This window comes from Portunus trituberculatus, chromosome 18 (assembly GCF_017591435.1).
Source record: "Portunus trituberculatus isolate SZX2019 chromosome 18, ASM1759143v1, whole genome shotgun sequence".
NCBI lineage: Eukaryota > Metazoa > Arthropoda > Malacostraca > Decapoda > Portunidae > Portunus > Portunus trituberculatus.
In genome coordinates, this window is record NC_059272.1 from 21,765,986 (window position 1) to 21,784,619 (window position 18,634).

At 40.7% G+C, this 18,634-nt stretch overlaps 1 protein-coding gene across 1 annotated transcript in view; it reads right to left on the reverse strand.

Annotated features, from left to right (window-relative positions):
• The window catches only part of LOC123505455 (chorion peroxidase-like), a 19,411-nt gene extending 9,760 nt beyond the window's left edge, over positions 1-9,651 (reverse strand). Inside the window, exons 1-2 of the mRNA XM_045256763.1 lie at positions 9,501-9,651; positions 6,829-6,974 (exon numbers count right to left, since the gene is read on the reverse strand). Coding sequence (XP_045112698.1) covers positions 6,829-6,974; positions 9,501-9,595 — 241 coding nt within the window. The 5' untranslated portion in view covers positions 9,596-9,651. The remainder of the gene's footprint in view (positions 1-6,828; positions 6,975-9,500) is intronic.
• Positions 9,652-18,634: the final 8,983 nt, after the last annotated feature.

Sequence of the window (18,634 nt, forward strand, 5' to 3'; positions counted from 1 at the left end):
AAAATACAGTGTTGTTATCATCATATATTTTTTTTTATTTATACCATGTGGGCTTTTTCACGGGAATTTATTGGCTAAAGGCGGTACTTTTTGTGGTACCTCCTATCTCAAAGCCCACCCTCTAGGAAACCCTTCCCCCCAGTAAGGAAACCCAACCTACACTCGGACCATGGACAGGATTCGAATCCATGCGCTTGAAGACCCCTCGGACCCCAAAGCACGCATGGTTCCACTGGATAGTTTGAGTAACGGAAAGAACTGGTGATAAGATTGAATCCTAAGGAGCATCACATTCAATAAACTTAAGAGAGGAACAATGATCATCCACCACAGCAGTAGCAGGGCGGTCATGGAAAGTAAACCAGAGATGAAGTCAGATAGAGCAGGATAGAACTCGTAGAAGGATGATTTGGAAAGTAAAGAATATAACATAAGAAAACAGAGGGAGCCACAAGAAGCCATCAGATAGGTCTAAACACGCGGCGGCCCAGTATGAAACGTACATAACTACCTCCGCTTATCCATACTCGTATTTATTTTTCCTTTAAGACTCCCTGATGACCCAGCTCTTTTGCTCTAAAATTATCATCTGAAATGATGTTCTCAAGCTTCACATTTATAGCAGATGCATCGTTTTTTTTATTATCCTTTGAGTTTATTATTTCTAACCATAACATGAGAGTAAAACTTTCAAGCATCAAAACGAGACCACAGTGACCTTACTATGATTCACAGTGCTGAGTGTTGAGTTATGCAATTAAGATGAGGTTCGTGCTCGTGAATGCTAGTGATTTTTTACCCATTATGTGAGATCACTAAGATCGGACATATAACATTAGACGAAGAATTAAAGGTACTATTGTGTGTAACATATCAAGGAGCCTTTCTGGTTTTTCTGTTCGTTTATCACTATTGGAAACAAATTGTTACTGAAATCATTCCTATTCTTTGCCTTGTACGTAATAGCCTCTCTCTCTCTCTCTCTCTCTCTCTCTCTCTCTCTCTCTCTCTCTCTCTCTCTCTCTCTCTCTCTCTCTCTCTCTCTCTCTCTCTCTCTCTCTCTCTCTCTCTCTCTCTCTCTCTCTCTCTCTCTCTCTCTCTCTCTCTCTCTCTCTCTCACACACACACACACACACACACACACACACACACACACACACACACACACACACACGTCTTTATCCACTATAGGAGAGAGAGAGAGAGAGAGAGAGAGAGAGAGAGAGAGAGAAAGAGACGTTAAGGTCAACATATGTCATTGGTAGCTTTTTTTTATTTTTTATTTTTTATTTTTTTTTGTGTGTGTGTGTTTTTATACTTATATTCCTTTCTCTTCTCGTCTCGCAGGTCACAGGTGGGTGCTGAGTAGCGGCGGATGAGCCATGCACTACCACCCTATTTTAAGTATTGTACACAGTCATTCATTTTGTTTTAGTAGTAATAGTAGTAGTAGTAGTAGTAGTAGTACTTGTTGTAGTAGTAGTAGTAGTAGTAGTAGTAGTAGTAGTAGTAGTAGTAGTAGTAGTAGTAGTAGTAGTAGTAGTAGTAGTAGTAGTAGTAGTAGTAGTAGTAGTAGTAGTAGTAGTAGTTGGAAGGCGGTGGCTTGGTGGATGAAGTAGTGAGCGTGGGATCCGGCAGACGTTCACGCGTAGGTTCGAATCCCACCACGTACCGCCTTGAAACTTTGTCATTTGTCGAGTGGTTTAAAGTTACCTACATGTCACTATGATACCCAGGTTCTAGGTGGAGGTGTAATTACCGGCTTACACCAAAGATGTTCTTGGGTGGTGATATGGGCCTTAATATAGTACCACTGTAAATGAGATCGGTTTAATTTTTTTTTTTTTTTTTCAGACTTTTGACTCGCTCGGTTCTCTTTTCATAGTCAAAAGATCATAAGAATCTCTGACTTGACAACTTTAGTTATTTTGCCTTGAAGTAATCTGATGACCTCTCGTTGCATAAATTACTTACTGTATTGCTGAATCATGCCGAGGCAAGGAACGAAGCTCGAGAGAGGCAAGATGTGAAAGGTGTAAAGTGAGATGGTGGTACTACGTACTGTACCAAATACATGGCAGCCGGATTTGGGATCATATTCGTGCATCATACATGTTTGGATACAAGTATTATGTGTACTGTTGCTTTGTTATCAATATTTTGCCTCTTTCTATCTTTGCTTCTCTTCTGACAAGAGGACGTTGGGTGACGGTTTTCCGTCGCGTCTTTTCGTTTATATGTATCAAGACGTCGTTAGTATTAAGGGGTTGGTTAATCAAAGGTGAAGTAATTTCTTTGAATGAAGAACGGTACTAAAAATGATCACCAGACAAGTCTTATAACTTTCCCATGACTGTAACATTATTACCAACTCTTCAAGAGCAAAGGCATCTTTAAAGTTACACCAGTGTTATTTTAGCAAGCAGTGTACTCAGTGGTTGATCCATCCAGGCACAGGGCGGTGGATCTCACAAACAGGAACTATCGAATGTGGTCGGCGGGTGGCAGGGTGGCAGGCCATGTGAGGCACGCCTTGAGTTCCACTGCTCGCGGGTGGCGTTCCGTTTGTAGTTTTCTCATTATTGTGGTTCTGCAGGGCGGCCTACAGCTGGAAACTGACGTGCTTTGCTGACTGTGTGTCGTTGGTTGCATGAATATCATAGAAATAATTGTACAATTAACATAAAAAAAACTATCAAGCGATTTCCAAGAAACTACATAGATATAACTCTTTTCAGAAATACCACACGGTAAGATAGAATAATCATGTTTATAGGACAGTGACTCGTACGTATTGACCTCACACACAGAAAATGGTGATTACGAAAACGAACACAAATTATTTTCATCGAGACACACATACATATGATAATTATGATCGTACAAATATTAGTCAAACTTCCTTTTTTGATGAAGATGAGAGTCCTCCCAATATAATGTTTCTCTGTTACTTATTTGACAAAAGACAAGCCAGAGCTTTTTCCGTTCCGCAGCGTTGTTCTGATAGCAGGAGACAAGGACAGGGACAAACAGCCAGAAGTCTGTAACCATGAAAGGTTATAAATAAAAAGCAATGCTGCTGAACATCCTTGAAGTGCACGTGTTGCCAAGGTTCAAAATCAAGTGAGGAACGAGTCGTATGGGACGGCAGCTTGCGAATAACGTGTCACGTATCTATCAACATTGCTAAGCTGCTTCACTCCTTAAAGAAAAGAAGACAATATACAAAACCATAATTTCACTGATCGCTAGTTTTGCTACATTAAAGAAGTTATGTCAAATTTAGATGCTAACAAGCCAATTCCCTCCATGTGAATCCTTCTTTCAGTACGTCTTCTTTGCCTGTCTGTGGTGTATAAAAGTTTTCTTTTATCTATAATGTCTTATATACATCTTCATCTGATTTTCTTCCGTCTGCCTGTTCACTTTCTCCTCTCACTTTTGTTTTCTTTGTCTGGCCGGATTGGACAAAGTGAACGGAGTCTCTGTGATGATACTTCCATTAAAAGATTTGTATGCAAGCAGTTTCACTTACCTGTGGGCTACATATAAATGTGTGTGTGCGTGTTAGTTCGTGTATGTATGTGTGTGCGCGGCCAAACACACACACACACACACACACACACGCACACACACACACACACACACACACACACACACACACACACACACACACACACACACACACACACACACACACACACACACACACACACACACACACACACATTTGTGAGTTAAAGGAAAACATGTTATATAGAATCATGATGAAGTTGTGCACCCGCCAACAGAAGTTCTAAACTTGAGTCCACATAGACTCGAGCCGAAGGTCAATTCAGCCACCTTTCACTCAGGCCGAGTAGTCTCCCCTTCTCTAAGGTGGGTTAAGGAGAGACCAAGTGTCTGTCAAGGTCACTTCTTTATCTGACAGTGACTCAATCTATCCATTATAACTCTGTCTATTCGAAAAAAAATCGGGAACGGAATGTCTTGCACCTTTCACTTGCGTCATGTGTCTCTCTTCTGACTGTCCCCTCACGTGGACGAGTTTGTCAATCTTGCCAGCTGGAATAGTGAAACTGATGCTTCTTAATAAAGTGTTAACATCCACTTATTCATAAAAATTAATGCGGTACCATGGCAGCGCTGAAGACATTCGTATCAAGAACATGGATTGCCATGAGGTGATTCACTTACAACACTGCAATTGCCATAATATTTCGCTGCAATAATTTCTCAGCTAAAGTGAGAGAAAAGTATTCAGACTAAATTCTGACTAAACTCCGTAATGTTATTGAAAAGTTGACTTTCTCTTTTCATTTTGTAGTCCTAGTTTTATAATGTATTGACTACAGAGCACGCACAAATCTTTCCTTTTGATATTTGATACTCTGAGATATACTAAACAAATCTGTGGTCACACATTTTTTATTTAGGCATTATGAACTTTTTGGCAATTTTCTTTAATTGTCACACTTTTCAAATAAGGTAAACTGTAACTAATTTTCTTATGGTTTTCATTACAAGTTCTTCCTCCTCCTTCTCCTCCTTCTCTTCCTCTTCATCCTCCTCCTGTGTTTACATACATACTATACTACATTGCATACACGCACAGATAGCCCAGAGTGAACGGTCACTACTATTACTCTCGACCTGTGACGGGCTGTGTTTGGAGAGGGCCTTGTCAACAATTGATCATCATCGGGAACTAAGTACCAGGGATCAATGTTGCAAGGGGTTATCAGCGTACGGCGTCCCTACAGGGAAAGTATGCTATCTCAGTGGATTGAACGGAGCTGGGGCCTGATTGACTGCTGCCTCCCTAGAAAGCGCCAGGCAAGGCTGTCGCATCACCAATTCGACATACACACTGTGCATCCACGTACACAATGCACACACAACATGACATTTACCAAGCGTTAACACTTTCCCCCACAAACACAAGTAGTCAGACGTAGATTACACATTTCCTTTTCACTTTTCTAAAATTCCATGTGATTTTTTTAATATCACATGGTTTCGCCTTTTTTCCTGCCAGCCTCGGTTGGAGGGAGGGGTGGGTGGGGAGGAGCCTTCTGCTTTGCTGTCCTGTCTCTACCACTGGTAGTTAGTAGATAGTCTCCATAAACAGCCTAGTAAGGACCTAAGGGTCTGTTGCTGTTTGTCTTCCTTTGTATTCCTTTGTATTCCTTTGTATATTCCTCCTCCTCCTCCTCCTCCTCCTCCTCCTCCTTCTTCTCGAAATCTGTGCAATACGTTGAGAAGTTAGTTCAGCGTTGCTCTGAGTGCGAATAACTCGAGCCCCTGGCAGAGAGTCACAAGAAACGAATTCCACACGACCCACTCGATTTCGGCAGCCTGGAGGTTTTCACTACATAGGACGTTTCACGGTGTCCAGTTGACTTATGTATCAAAGGGTGCTAGGATCCGTTCCTGATCAGCAGTAAAGTCTATGAGTGACAAAAACTTGGCAGTATATCTGTTGGATATTCCTGGTAAGTGTCGAGGAATACGAGTATGGCTGTAACGCTGCGCTATCATACTTGTACGTGCTTATTAAAAGAAAACATAAAACTAAAAAGCTATTTTAGCATATAGGAGTAAGCAATACCGTTCCGTATTGTATTCTTCCATCACAGAACGTGGCATCAAAGAAAAGAAGCCAGAAATCTTCAAAATGGTCTGAAAGAGAGAAGTGCTTCTGAGCCGAAGAACGCCTCTGCGTCCTTGTCATTTACTGAGGTAGTACATATTTATAGGGGCGTCGGTGATGATATGTCAAGGACAGTAAATAACTGCACGCGATTCAGAGATCCAGAGTAACTTCACCATTTGGTTAGCCTACTAAATGGATCTCAGAGGCCAACAACCAAGATCGTCACAAGAGAACAGCTGTGTGCTGTGTGTTGCACTAGAAGGATTGTAAGTCCAGATGACAAGGAATCAAGACTTAGTCATATGAGGAGCACCATGCACACGATTGGTAGTTAAGCTGAGACGTCTCAATACCACAAAACCTCAGTTGTCACCTCACCCCGCTGCTGCTAATCCAAGTCCACCACTTACAGCCCAACCCCAGGGTTTCGACCCAAATTAGGGTCGCGAGGGTATTTCTGATTCTAAGAAGATTTATGTATATGTAATAAAAATAATTTGACGCATGTGTCAGATTAGTATAATGCAAATATTCAGAACCACAACAACCATAATCCATAATGTTGTTGTAATTATTATTGAGTTCATATTCCTCACGCAATGCACTTACCACAGTATAATCCGCCTGTACTAATAAAGAAGCAGGTGTCAGCCCCATAGATAGACAAAACTGGGTCTCCGCGAGTCAAGGTGTGTGAGAACATGCTGTGAGAGTGAGTCCGGTACAACATACGTACACAACTTAGCACAAGTCACCTTTTTGTTAGTTAGTGAAAAGTGTGTCACAATCGCTGGCAGAGAAGCGCAGGCCCTTTTAGCACTTCCTTACCGAACAACACTGTACTGAATCACAAACCACGCTGTGAGAAATTTATTTATTTATTTTTTTTTTTATATATATAACTATGAGTCATTATTTGGGGATCTTCTTCACACACACACACACACACACACACACACACACACACACACACACACACACACACACACACACACACACACACACACACACACACACACACACACACACACACACACACACACACATATATATATATATATATATATATATATATATATATATATATATATATATATATATATATATATATATATGTGTGTGTGTGTGTGTGTGTGTGTGTGTGTGTGTGTGTGTGTGTGATAAAAACTTACCGGGAAATACAATATTTCGTATTGCTCGGGCCACAGGCATCTCGTCAACAGCCTCGTCGATGTCTTCCTGAAGCCCTGCTTGAATGGGCAATGCCAGCAGCAATGCCGCCACCACCGCCGCCACCTGCCTCCGCATTATTTGTTGTCTGGAAGAAATGAGGAGGTTAAATCAGAGTATTACTTTGTTATATTATGTGAAGATTGGTTCGTCACTATGGATTTCTTATCACGTCATAATATAACTATAAAAGAAATCATGCTGCTGCAGCTGCTATTATTGGTCTTAATCGTGCTGCTGGTAATACTTCTATTATTGCTACTGAAATTGCTGCTGCTACTACCACTGATATTATTATTATTATTATTATTATTATTATTATTATTATTATTATTATTATTATTATTATTATTGTTGTTATTAATAATGATGATGATGATAGTAATAAAAATAATGATAATGATAGCAATGTTAATAGCGACATCAAGAACACAGGGATCACTATCCACTGGCATTGAAGTTCCGCCATCCCTCTCACTTCGTGCCCCCGTGTCCTCAGCCCAGCGTCGTTGTAACTTTCACACACACACACACACACACACACACACACACACACACACACACACACACACACACACACACACACACACACACACACACACACACACACACACACACACACAGCTTGCTAAACTCAGTGGTAATTATATTTCCTGTCACTTAGTAGGTTAAGGTATCCGTCGCGCTTAGATCACAAAGATTTTCATTACTAAGTGACCAGTTACTGTCCTCTTGAAGCAGAGAAAATGTTTGATATGGAGAAGGTCCGCCTGACTCACAGGTCGTGTTCAGCCAATCCAGCACGGATTCTCAAGACCGTGGGTGAATTTCCCACACACAACAGCGCGCGCAAGCACAGCAAACACACACACACACACACACACACACACACACACACACACACACACACACACACACACACACCGCGTAGTGTAGTGGTTAGCACGCTCGACTCACAGTCGAGAGGGCCGGGTTCGAGTCCCAGTAAGCGGCGAGGCAAATGGGCAAGCCTCTTAATGTGTGGCCCCTGTTCACCTAGCAGTAAATAGGTACGGGATGTAACTCGAGGGGTTGTGGCCTCGCTTTTCTGGTGTGTGGAGTGTGTGTTGTGGTCTCAGTCCTACCCGAAGATCGGTCTATGAGCTCTGAGCTCGCTCCGTAATAGGGAAGACTGGCTGGATGACCAGCAGGCGACCGAGGTGAATTACACACACACACACACACACACACACACACACACACACACACACACACACACACACACACACACACACACACACACCTATATAAGTGTACATGTACTTGTACATAGGCTATTTGTTATTCGTTCTGGTATGTTCACTGGTTAAAAAGGGATCAGTGCATGTACGTATGTAGACGTACATGTTCGCCATGAAGGCATTTTCCTCCTTTCACCTTTTTTTTTTTTTTATACTTTCAGTGTGAAAGGAATTACCTAGAACGTGAGACTGGAATATCCTTTCCTGGAAGTGGTATAGTAATCATGTATTTTTTTCTTGTAAGTTAAATTATATAAAATCGGATAAAAGATCCTACGAAAAATATAGCTATGATTACTGAAAGCAAATTATATTTTTCGTAAGTGTTAAGAGGAGCTGGTTGTAATGAGAGTGGAGGAGTGACTCTCTTAGAGCCGGTGACCTTCGGGTGGTCTGCTGGCGGGGAAAGGGAGAGAGGGAGACTGACGAAGTCGTACGAGGTTAAAATAAATACTCACTGGATTCCTCGAATATGCATGTGTGTGTGTGTGTGTGTGTGTATATATATATATATATATATATATATATATATATATATATATATATATATATATATATATATATATATATATATATATATATATATATATATATATACACACACACACACACACACACACACACACACACACACACACACACACACACACACACACACACACTTATTGTATATTTTCATGATTCTGAGATGGAATATAGCACGACTTTTCATCACGTGCACTCAACTCTTTACCTTAGTTTGTACCGGGAATTTACCAAAAAAGATCGCCACCTTACAAAATAAACTCTAATTTTGAGTTCTTTGCAGTTGACTACTTTCAGTCTCCTTTGCCTTAATGGCTACTCTTTTCTGCGCAGTCATCATAACACGAAGACGGCAATCACCAACGTGACCTTTTATTTATTTCTGTTTCTCCTGACGTAACAGATTATCGCACACGCTGCATAGAGAAACAATTTAACATATCTTATTTAGAATTGATTAAGCATGAGTAGAACTTTTATTTTGCACTGAAAAAAAAAATCTTTCGTTTGCACTTTGAAAGTTTTAACGACTGCCAACAATGTGTAACTCAGATATTTACACAGCACGGTTTCCGTCTACATGTAATCTGTAGATCAGGAAAAGATGGCAGCTCTTTTTGACCAGTAACACTTTGCAAGCGAATCACACACACACACACACACACACACACACACACCTGCTGGTCACCGTGGTGACCAGCAGACGACCGTGGTGAATTACACACACACACACACACACACACACACACACACACACACACACACACACACACACACACACACACACACACACACACACACACACTCACCGTTCAAGAGCTGAGATGTTCAACCTTCTTGGTCGTGGCCCAGCACACCACTGTCGGAGGCCGTGCGCTGCGCTCACTACGTGTGCACCGTGCATCTAAATAGACATGGTTGCCAGCTATACACAACCTACCCTGCTACAGCTTATGTAGAATAATTATGTCAGCTTACATTATCTACCCTGTCAGTCGTTGGTGTTGCGTTTTTTTTTTTTTTTCTTCTTCTTGCCTTTAAGAGAGCAATGGATATTGTCTTATCTGGAACATTTCAGTAACCTTCTCGTGTATAACCGATGAACATAATAACGCATATTGGAGACGTTTTGAACTTGACTCCTTTTACATTGTAGCCTTTGGTCATCTACCGAAGAATAGGTACGGGACGTAAGCCAATGAGTAGTGACCTTGCAATTCGGGAATCCTGCCAAGAGGCCGGCCCTAAGCCAGGCTGGCGTGATCCAGTAGGCATGGCTTATCCATGACGCTACATACTTGGCGAGGCCTCTCCTTCAGGAACACTGTGTAAAATTATGGTAATGGTGATGGAGATGATGAGGATGATGATGATGATAATGATGATGATGATGATGCCATCTAGCTGGTTTATAATAATATAGCTTTTATATCTTTCAATCATAAAAAGATCCTAAAAAACAAGTTTTCTTCAATCAACTTCTCGCGAAAGATGAGACAACACGAACTAGAACAATGAGAAATGTTCAAGTTCCTCTATATGTTCTTAGAAGAGCTGAGTTAAATGCCCCGAAACACGTTCCGTTACATGATTATCAGCATCGCATCCTGAACGTGTAATTGATGCAATGAGCGGCAGCACCGACCATCAACAGGAATTGTATTTAGCACCGATATTTTCAGAAGGCAAGACATTGCATTTGGACAACATACGACGGCGTTTTTATTATTTAATTTATACTATTGTATCTTTTCATGTATCAGGAAACCACCCATTGCGAGGCCAAAACACTTACGGTAGTATAGAAAAGAATAAGCCGTGCATAATTTCGTTCTCGATAAAATACGGTAGTAGAAGAACCAAGACAGATCAGATGATTGTGATGAGTATTTACAGACTCCCTAGTTCACTGTTTAATCCGATGCCTGAAGTGCCTTATTTCCTCTTGGTCAATTTGTATGTGTTTCCCTGTGCTTCAGTGGAAAATACGACCGTCACTTTTGCAAGTCACTGTTCTCACTCAGAAGGAGCTGCCACATCATGGGCAGTTTTAGCTGCAGTACAAATTTATGTTAATTTATATTAATTTTGTCACGCGTAGTGATTCAAGTGTCACTGCATAGTGTTCTCCAGCCTTCCTCAAGTTCATGTATCCCTTTAGGAGCTTTTCATAAATTCGTGTACGGGAGTAACTATATATGACTCTTAACCCCTTCAATACTGGGGCACAATTTTACCTTGAGATTTGTGTACGATCAGAACATTTTATTGACATTAGCAAGGGCCTACGGAGGTCAGAAAATTAATGACCACAGTCTTCACTATTTGAATCCCCTACATAAATTTCTGAAACTGTATAAAATCACTATATAGTAAGCAGAATGAATATGAAAACAAGTCATGGTACTGAAGGGGTTAAGGAGCGGCCTTGAAATGTGCCACATCGTGAAATCCCTTATGAGACTTAGTACGTGGTAGCTTGCCTCCAAGTGGCCCAGCTAGTATAACGGGAAATTAAATTCGTGGGCAACAACTACCCGCCCTGCATGGGCGAGAGAACATAGATTGGGACCTCATTCCTTTCTCCTTGAATCTTAGCCTGCACAGTAATGGGTAATCGCCGGTTCGGTTGCCGTTAACATTCATTAGTCCGAAGTCTGCTTGTCCTGCCGTGTTCTCTATCCCGGCGAGGCAGGGCCCATTGGGAGTCAACCTACTAACCAAGTGATGAGTAGTGTCACCGGCGTTTTCCGGGGTGACAGTCCCATTGGGAAAAGCTTGCATACTCTCGCAATCCCATTGGGATAATGGCCTTAATTATAGTGCTATACGGCATGGATGCGGTATCACTCCCCCGCTTGCCTGGTGAGGCAGGAGAAGGCCTCTGTGACTGCTTTGCTAGTTAGGTTATCGTCGCAGCGACACTAACTCTGCTAATATAAGTCAGTTATCTTCTCTAGTGACACAGCAAATGCCCTCGACGGTCCCTGCCCTGCCGGGATAGAGAACCCGACAGGACAAGCAGACCGAACTAGTGAAGCTACTCGTACCTTTGCGCCCATGACAAATAGTCACAAAGTGATTGCAGGAATGTTAGACACTTGCTGTAGTTCTGAGACTTAAAATATATTAATGAATTAATTTAAACAGAAAATAACTACTCAGATCATTTTTTTATGTAAGTGATTAGTGTATAATAAAATTAAATGCTACATCTCAAAAGAATATTTGAACTTGGGTTATTTTTTTTCTTCACACAATTTTCTTCCTAAACATATTTTTTACTGTGCGCTCTCTTATGAATTCACCATGTAATGTTCTCCTTCATGTACCACATTATTTCCAAGTATCCTACGTGCACCCAGGTTGACTATCACTGGAGGAAAGTAATGAGCTCAGGTATGATGAAATATTGAAATGTGAGCTACTTCTTCTAAACTATTATTGATCGTGATAGGACAAGATTTAACTATTGCGTTCCAGCTTGATGAAGTTATATTTGGAAAAGAGAGTATTGAAACACTCTATAGGTTTTAATGAATCGTTGTTTTAGGCAAACATAACTGATTGAAGCTAAAGTTTATCTTCTTATTACATTCAGTGACAACATGTCTGAATTTGTTATTGCAATAAAGAAGAAAATAATTGAGTTTTGTAGTTTATTCGCCGAGTGTTGCCACGTGAACGAACTAAGGGATTGAAGAGGGATTGATGGAGCCTCATCTGGAATTTGCATATTTCTCTGTTGCAATAGTATAGTCAAATTTCCTTTGGCAAATAGCTTACAACACGCTGACTCAGCATTCCACTTACGACCAATGAAAACTTCCTATATACATGTTCTGGTTTGCTGTGTCATGCGGCAGAGCCAACCACCCGCAGGACTTTTGTACCTGCAGAGTTTTCTTCTCTCTCTCTCTCTCTCTCTCTCTCTCTCTCTCTCTCTCTCTCTCTCTCTCTCTCTCTCTATTGGTATTGTTGTTTTGTTTAGCTATGGCACCACAAAACTTTATGGTGGCTGTGGGAAGATACTAAAAGATAGGACGCTGCAAGTCACAGCGTTCTTGTTCACCTCTATATCCATGACAAAAAATGCAAGTTTTCACGCATCTATAGCTTGCTTAAGAGTTGTGAGAGAGAGAGAGAGAGAGAGAGAGAGAGAGAGAGAGTATGAAAATAATTCTTTGTCATTTTTTAAATATATTATTATCTTTAATAACAATAAAAGATTATAATAAAGTGATTTATCTTACAATTCGTAGTCACAGTGATGGCAACACCGTGATTTGCAGACTTTTGGAAATATAGAGTATGTACAGTACATATAGTGGAATGGTACAGGAGGCATGGCAGGTTTAGTCATGGTTACTGTCCGCATGAGTGAGGGAACCGAGTACAGGAATGATGACGTAACAGGAGAAAAGAAAATTAGGTAAGGTATAGCCAACTCATAAGAGCGTAGAAGCAAACCCCACATAGCAACACCTACCGTGGGATTTTCCTGCACCTCTCCTCCTCCTCCTCCTCCTCCTCCTTCTCTTCCTCCTCCTCCTCCTCCTCCTCCTCCTCCTCCTCCTCCTCCTCCTCCTCCTCCTCCTCTTCCTCAAAATCCCCACAATCTTCTTGACCTTCCATCTTGCGGTATGTACTCGTATTCATTCTTCTCGAGCTCTTTCCATGGCTTTTTTTTAGAAGAAACTCTACAATACTAAAGAAACACCAAAATACCTCATCTGTGTTATAAGGTGTTTTTGCGGTGTGTCCGTTTTTTTCCTTGTCCGTCCTTCCTGTCCTGCTGCTGCTGTTACTCTTGCTGCTGCTGCTGCTGCTGCTGCTGTTGTTGTTGTAGTTGTTGTTGTTTATCATCATCATTGTCTTAAACTACTGGTAGATTTTATGACGTCAATTAAAATCTCTATTTCTTAGAGTTTTGTCTTATGACATACCACTCCTATTAATGAACTATAGATTTACTAATAATAGTAGTAATAGTAGTACTGGTAGTGGATGCCGCATTAGCAGTTATAGTAGTAGTAGTAGTAGTAGTAGTAGTAGTAGTAGTAGTAGTAGTAGTAGTTGTTGTTGTTGTTGTTAGTGGACGTGATGGTGGTGCTGGTGTCGCCGCTGCCGTTGCTGCTGTTGGCCTTGTTCGTGTTGTTTTCGTTGTTGTTGTCGTCGTTGCTGTTGATGATGCTGTTATTGTTCTTCTTGTTATAGTGATGATGATGGTATCGATGATCAGTTAGAAAGTATGATCGCAACATGTATTTGGACTAATAATAGTAAACATTTGGTATAATATTTCTATTATATATATATATATATATATATATATATATATATATATATATATATATATATATATATATATATATAAAAGATAGTGTATCGAAATACTCATACTACATGGGATGCAAGAAGCTTACGCATGCCAAGCCACGCGCACTGTATACGTCACATCCATACTGATATCTACGTGCATTCAATGTCCATCTGTTATCCCTGGCCATATTTTTCCTATAGTCCGTTAAAGTTGTGCATGCATGTTGACTAAACACTAACAATCTAATAGCTAATCATCCTCTGTCCTATCTACTTGAGAGATGGGAGGGTGTTGAAGAAAAAGAGAATGTAAACGCCTTGTTCTTTCGAGGGAGCTTCTAAGAAAAACAACTTGGTTCTTTTAAGTCTATAGAGCAACCAAGGACCATGACGTTCCCCCCGCCCCCTCCCTCGCCCTTGCTACAGCCACCCGCTTCGTTGCCGCCAGATTGGAGGGATTTCCCAACACTCGCTGGGCCGCTCCTCAAGGTCACTCGGTGCTAGGTGCGATCACGTCCTGCTGTAGAACTCTGGTTGTAAAAAAAAAAAAAAAAAAAAAAAAAAACACTTTCAAGCTATTGTCTTCTTCTTTTTCTTCTTCATGTGTTCCAGCCCACAATGAAACGCTTGGCTGGAATCTGGCAGGAAGAGCACGTGCAGTATAGCCAGCGAGAGGTGGAAAACAACGGCGATCAATTAACTACCCTTGCCAAAGTAAGATAGATAGACAAATGGCATAAAATCAATGAATAGATTAGATGAAACAAGTAGAAAAAGAAAGAAGATATTTAGTGCTATCATCATCATGATCATCATCATCATCATCATTATTATCACCACTACCACGGACACCAGTAGTAATAGTAGTAGTAGGTAATAGTGGAAGTAGGTGGTAGTAGTAGTAGTAGTAGTAGTAGTAGTAGTAGTGGAGGTGGTGTTGATGGTGAAGACGGCGGTACACTATACATATATGAAGTCACTGATCTGAGTCGAGTTTTTGCTGGTCTCTCATGCCCTCTCTCACTGCACGAGTACTTTTGTGGGCTACCTTTTCCTTCCTCTGCGGCTGCCAGCTGTACGATGCCGGGAGTTTTGGTATGTGCCATATCTGCATGACTTCATCTGACAATCTACATCATATGAATTACTGGACTTGTATTTCCTTATTTCAATTAAAGGTAGGACGAAATAGTGGGAGTGATTAGACCATTGATTCACTTGGGCTTACTTATAAAATAAAAAGCAAAGAGGCACCATAAAACCAGTTGTCAAGATATGAAGAAAGATGAAACAAAATAGTGCCGGAGAGAAAAGAACGAAAAATATTCTTCCTACCCTACAAATCCAGCTTCCTCCTCTCGTCATCCTATGTTGTGCTGCGGTGCTCCTCGCAATTCTCCAGCTGAAAATGCCTGCCATTGTATTCGTTTCTAATTTTCTTTTCCTTTTGAATGACAACGAAACCATAGTAGTACACTATATGATAATAAGTAACATTCTCTCTCTCTCTCTCTCTCTCTCTCTCTCTCTCTCTCTCTCTCTCTCTCTCTCTCTCTCTCTCTCTCTCTCTCTCTCTCTCTCTCTCTCTCTCTCTCTCTCTCAAAAGAAAGCATGCAATAACCAAAGCGTGGTGTCCTCCATGCTTGTGTAAACTACTGTTACGTCCTTGAACAAGCTCAGTGATTTTCTTCTGTGAATCTGTATTCCTTTCATCTCTCTCTCTCTCTCTCTCTGTGTGTGTGTGTGTGTGTGTGTGTGTTTCACTGTTTGATCTGCTGCAGTCTCTGACGAGACAGCCAGACGTTACCCTACGGAACGAGCTCAGAGCTCATTATTTCCGATCTTCGGATAGGCCTGAGACCAGGCACACACCATACACCGGGACAACAAGGTCACAACTCCTCGATTTACATCCCGTACCTACTCACTGCTAGGTGAACAGGGGCTACACGTGAAAGGAGACACACCCAAATATCTCCACCCGGCCGGGGAATCGAACCCCGGTCCTCTAGCCTGTGAAGCCAGCGCTCTAACCACTGAGCTACCGGGTGTGTGTGTGTATTTACCTATTTACCTAATTGTAACATACGGGAAAAGAGCTATGCTCGTGCTGTCCCGTGTGTGTGTGTGTGTGTGTGTGTGTGTGTGTGTGTGTGTTATGAGCATGATGAATGCCTCGATCCTCCCTCGATCCCCTCATTTTCTTTCATTTCGTATCTGCTTGTAGAAAGTCACTAGCAACTTTTTTTTATTCATTACCAGTGTTGTTGGTTTGGATCATGTTTCACTTAAGAATCAAGTCATGGTTGGTGTGTGTGTGTGTGTGTGTGTGTGTGTGTGTGTGTGTGTGTGTGTGTGTGTGTGTGTGTGTCGGCGCGCGCACACACAATTGCATTCGTACAAGCAAGTTGCACTCTAGGCACCAGCAGTTGTATAGTAGGACTCCTCGAATTTTATCCACGCCACGATCTTGGTGCCGCTCAGGATGGAAATAGCATAGATGTTATATATCTAGATTTTAGCAAGGCGTTTGATAAGGTACCGCATAGGAGGCTAGTGTACAAATTGAGACTACATGGGATAGGGGGTAGGTTAGTTGATTGGATTAGTGAATGGCTTTCTGATAGGAAACAGAGAGTAGTATTAAATGGGGCAATGTCTGAGTGGAAGGAAGTGGTTAGTGGGGTACCCCAAGGATCAGTGCTAGGACCTCTTCTTTTCTTGGTGTACATTAACGATTTAGATATAGGAATTAGTAGCAAAGTATCAAAGTTTGCAGATGATACTAAGATAGCATGTGCAGTACAGGGTGAAAAGGACAATTACAGAATACAACGAGACCTGGACAGGCTGATAGCATGGGCAGACAGGTGGCAGATGGAGTTTAATTCTAAAAAGTGTCAGGTTATGCATTTAGGTAAAGACAACACAAACTTTAACTATGAGATGGAGGGATGTTGGCTAGAGGCAGTAGAGGAAGGAAAGGATTTAGGAGTAGTGATAGACAGGACTATGAAATTTTCAAAGCAATGTTTAGAAGCAAGAAATAGGGCAAATAGGATCCTGGGTTTTATAAATAGAAATGTTAGTTATAAAAGTAAGGAAGTGGTGCGTAGCTTATATAATTCCTATGTTAGGCCCCATTTAGAGTATTGCATACAGGCCTGGTCACCCCACTATAGGCAGGATATCAACATGTTAGAAGCAGTTCAGAGAAGAGCAACTAGGATGATACCAGCATTAAAGCGCCTGGAGTATAGAGATAGATTAAAGGAATTAAACATGTTTTCATTTGAGAGGAGATGTATAAGAGGGATATGATAGAGTTATTTAAAATGTTCTCAGATACAAACTACATAGATGTGAGATCTTTCTTTACCTTAGAGGAGGGAAGTAGGACTAGAAATCATGGCAGGAAGATTAGAAAGCAAGGCTGCAGGTTAGATATAAGAAAATATTTCTTTAGTCATAGGGTGGTAGACTTCTGGAATGCATTGCCAGAGACGGTTGTAAATAGCACTAGTTTGACAATGTTTAAAAACAGATTAGATAAGCACTTAAATTTATTAGATTTATAATTATGTATAGCACTGCATGATAGTTTTTATAAGAAATTTACTATAGTTAAACAAGACATGATCCCCATGTATGGGGACCACAAATTGTAGAGGATTTCGCTGCAGGACTTACCCCTGTTAATGGGCCAAATATTTAGAATTAGTATATAATGTATTGTGTACTTGTAAGTGTATCTTTAAGTACTGATGACGAGGTCGCTGTGCGACTGATACAGGATAAACCTAGATGGGCCCTGGTGGCCCTTTGTTATCCTATTATTTATGTTATGTTATGTTATGTTATATGAGCAGCACATATCGTAGGAAAGAAATGTCTGTTTTAGGAAAGATCTCTCCGACGTCACTGGTCTGCTGGCTATATATTCATAAGGTCAAGGTTTCTCTGACTAATGCAATTTTTATCCACGGTTTCAATAATTTATCTTCTGAATTTTCTCAACAGAAAGCTCTGTTTATTTGGAATTTATTATCCCTCACCTAATTAAGTCACATTCTGCATCCGCATCCTCACATTCATTTTGTTATTTTCGAACACTTCCAGTCTTCTTTTTTCTCTCGATTTAGAATGGTCTTTCCTTTCATACCCACAACATCCAACACAATTGTGGAAATTTCACGCATAACCATGAATCTAATAAATCAATAAATAGATATTGGATAAAAGAAAGTTTGTTGAAATATCCTGCCCAAATGTGAAATAGTCTAGGAGTAAGAACAAACGAGAGAGAAGCCAGTTTATTTTCTGTTAATGTCTTTATACTTCTCTTTTGAGAGTCTATTCATAGGAAGGAAGATATACAAACAAAGAGAGAAAAGAGTTCAGTTCAGTGGGAAGAATGAAAGACTATAGATATCTGCTACTACCCAGTTAATTCATGTATCAACAAAATGAGGTTAAAAAAATAGCAAAATAGACCTAAATTGGATGACAGAACTGGGATATTCATCTCTATTGTGGAAACGTCGATGATGGTAAATAAGGAAACACAAATCAATCAGAAATAATAATTAATTTGGGCCAAATGATAATGATGATGATCATG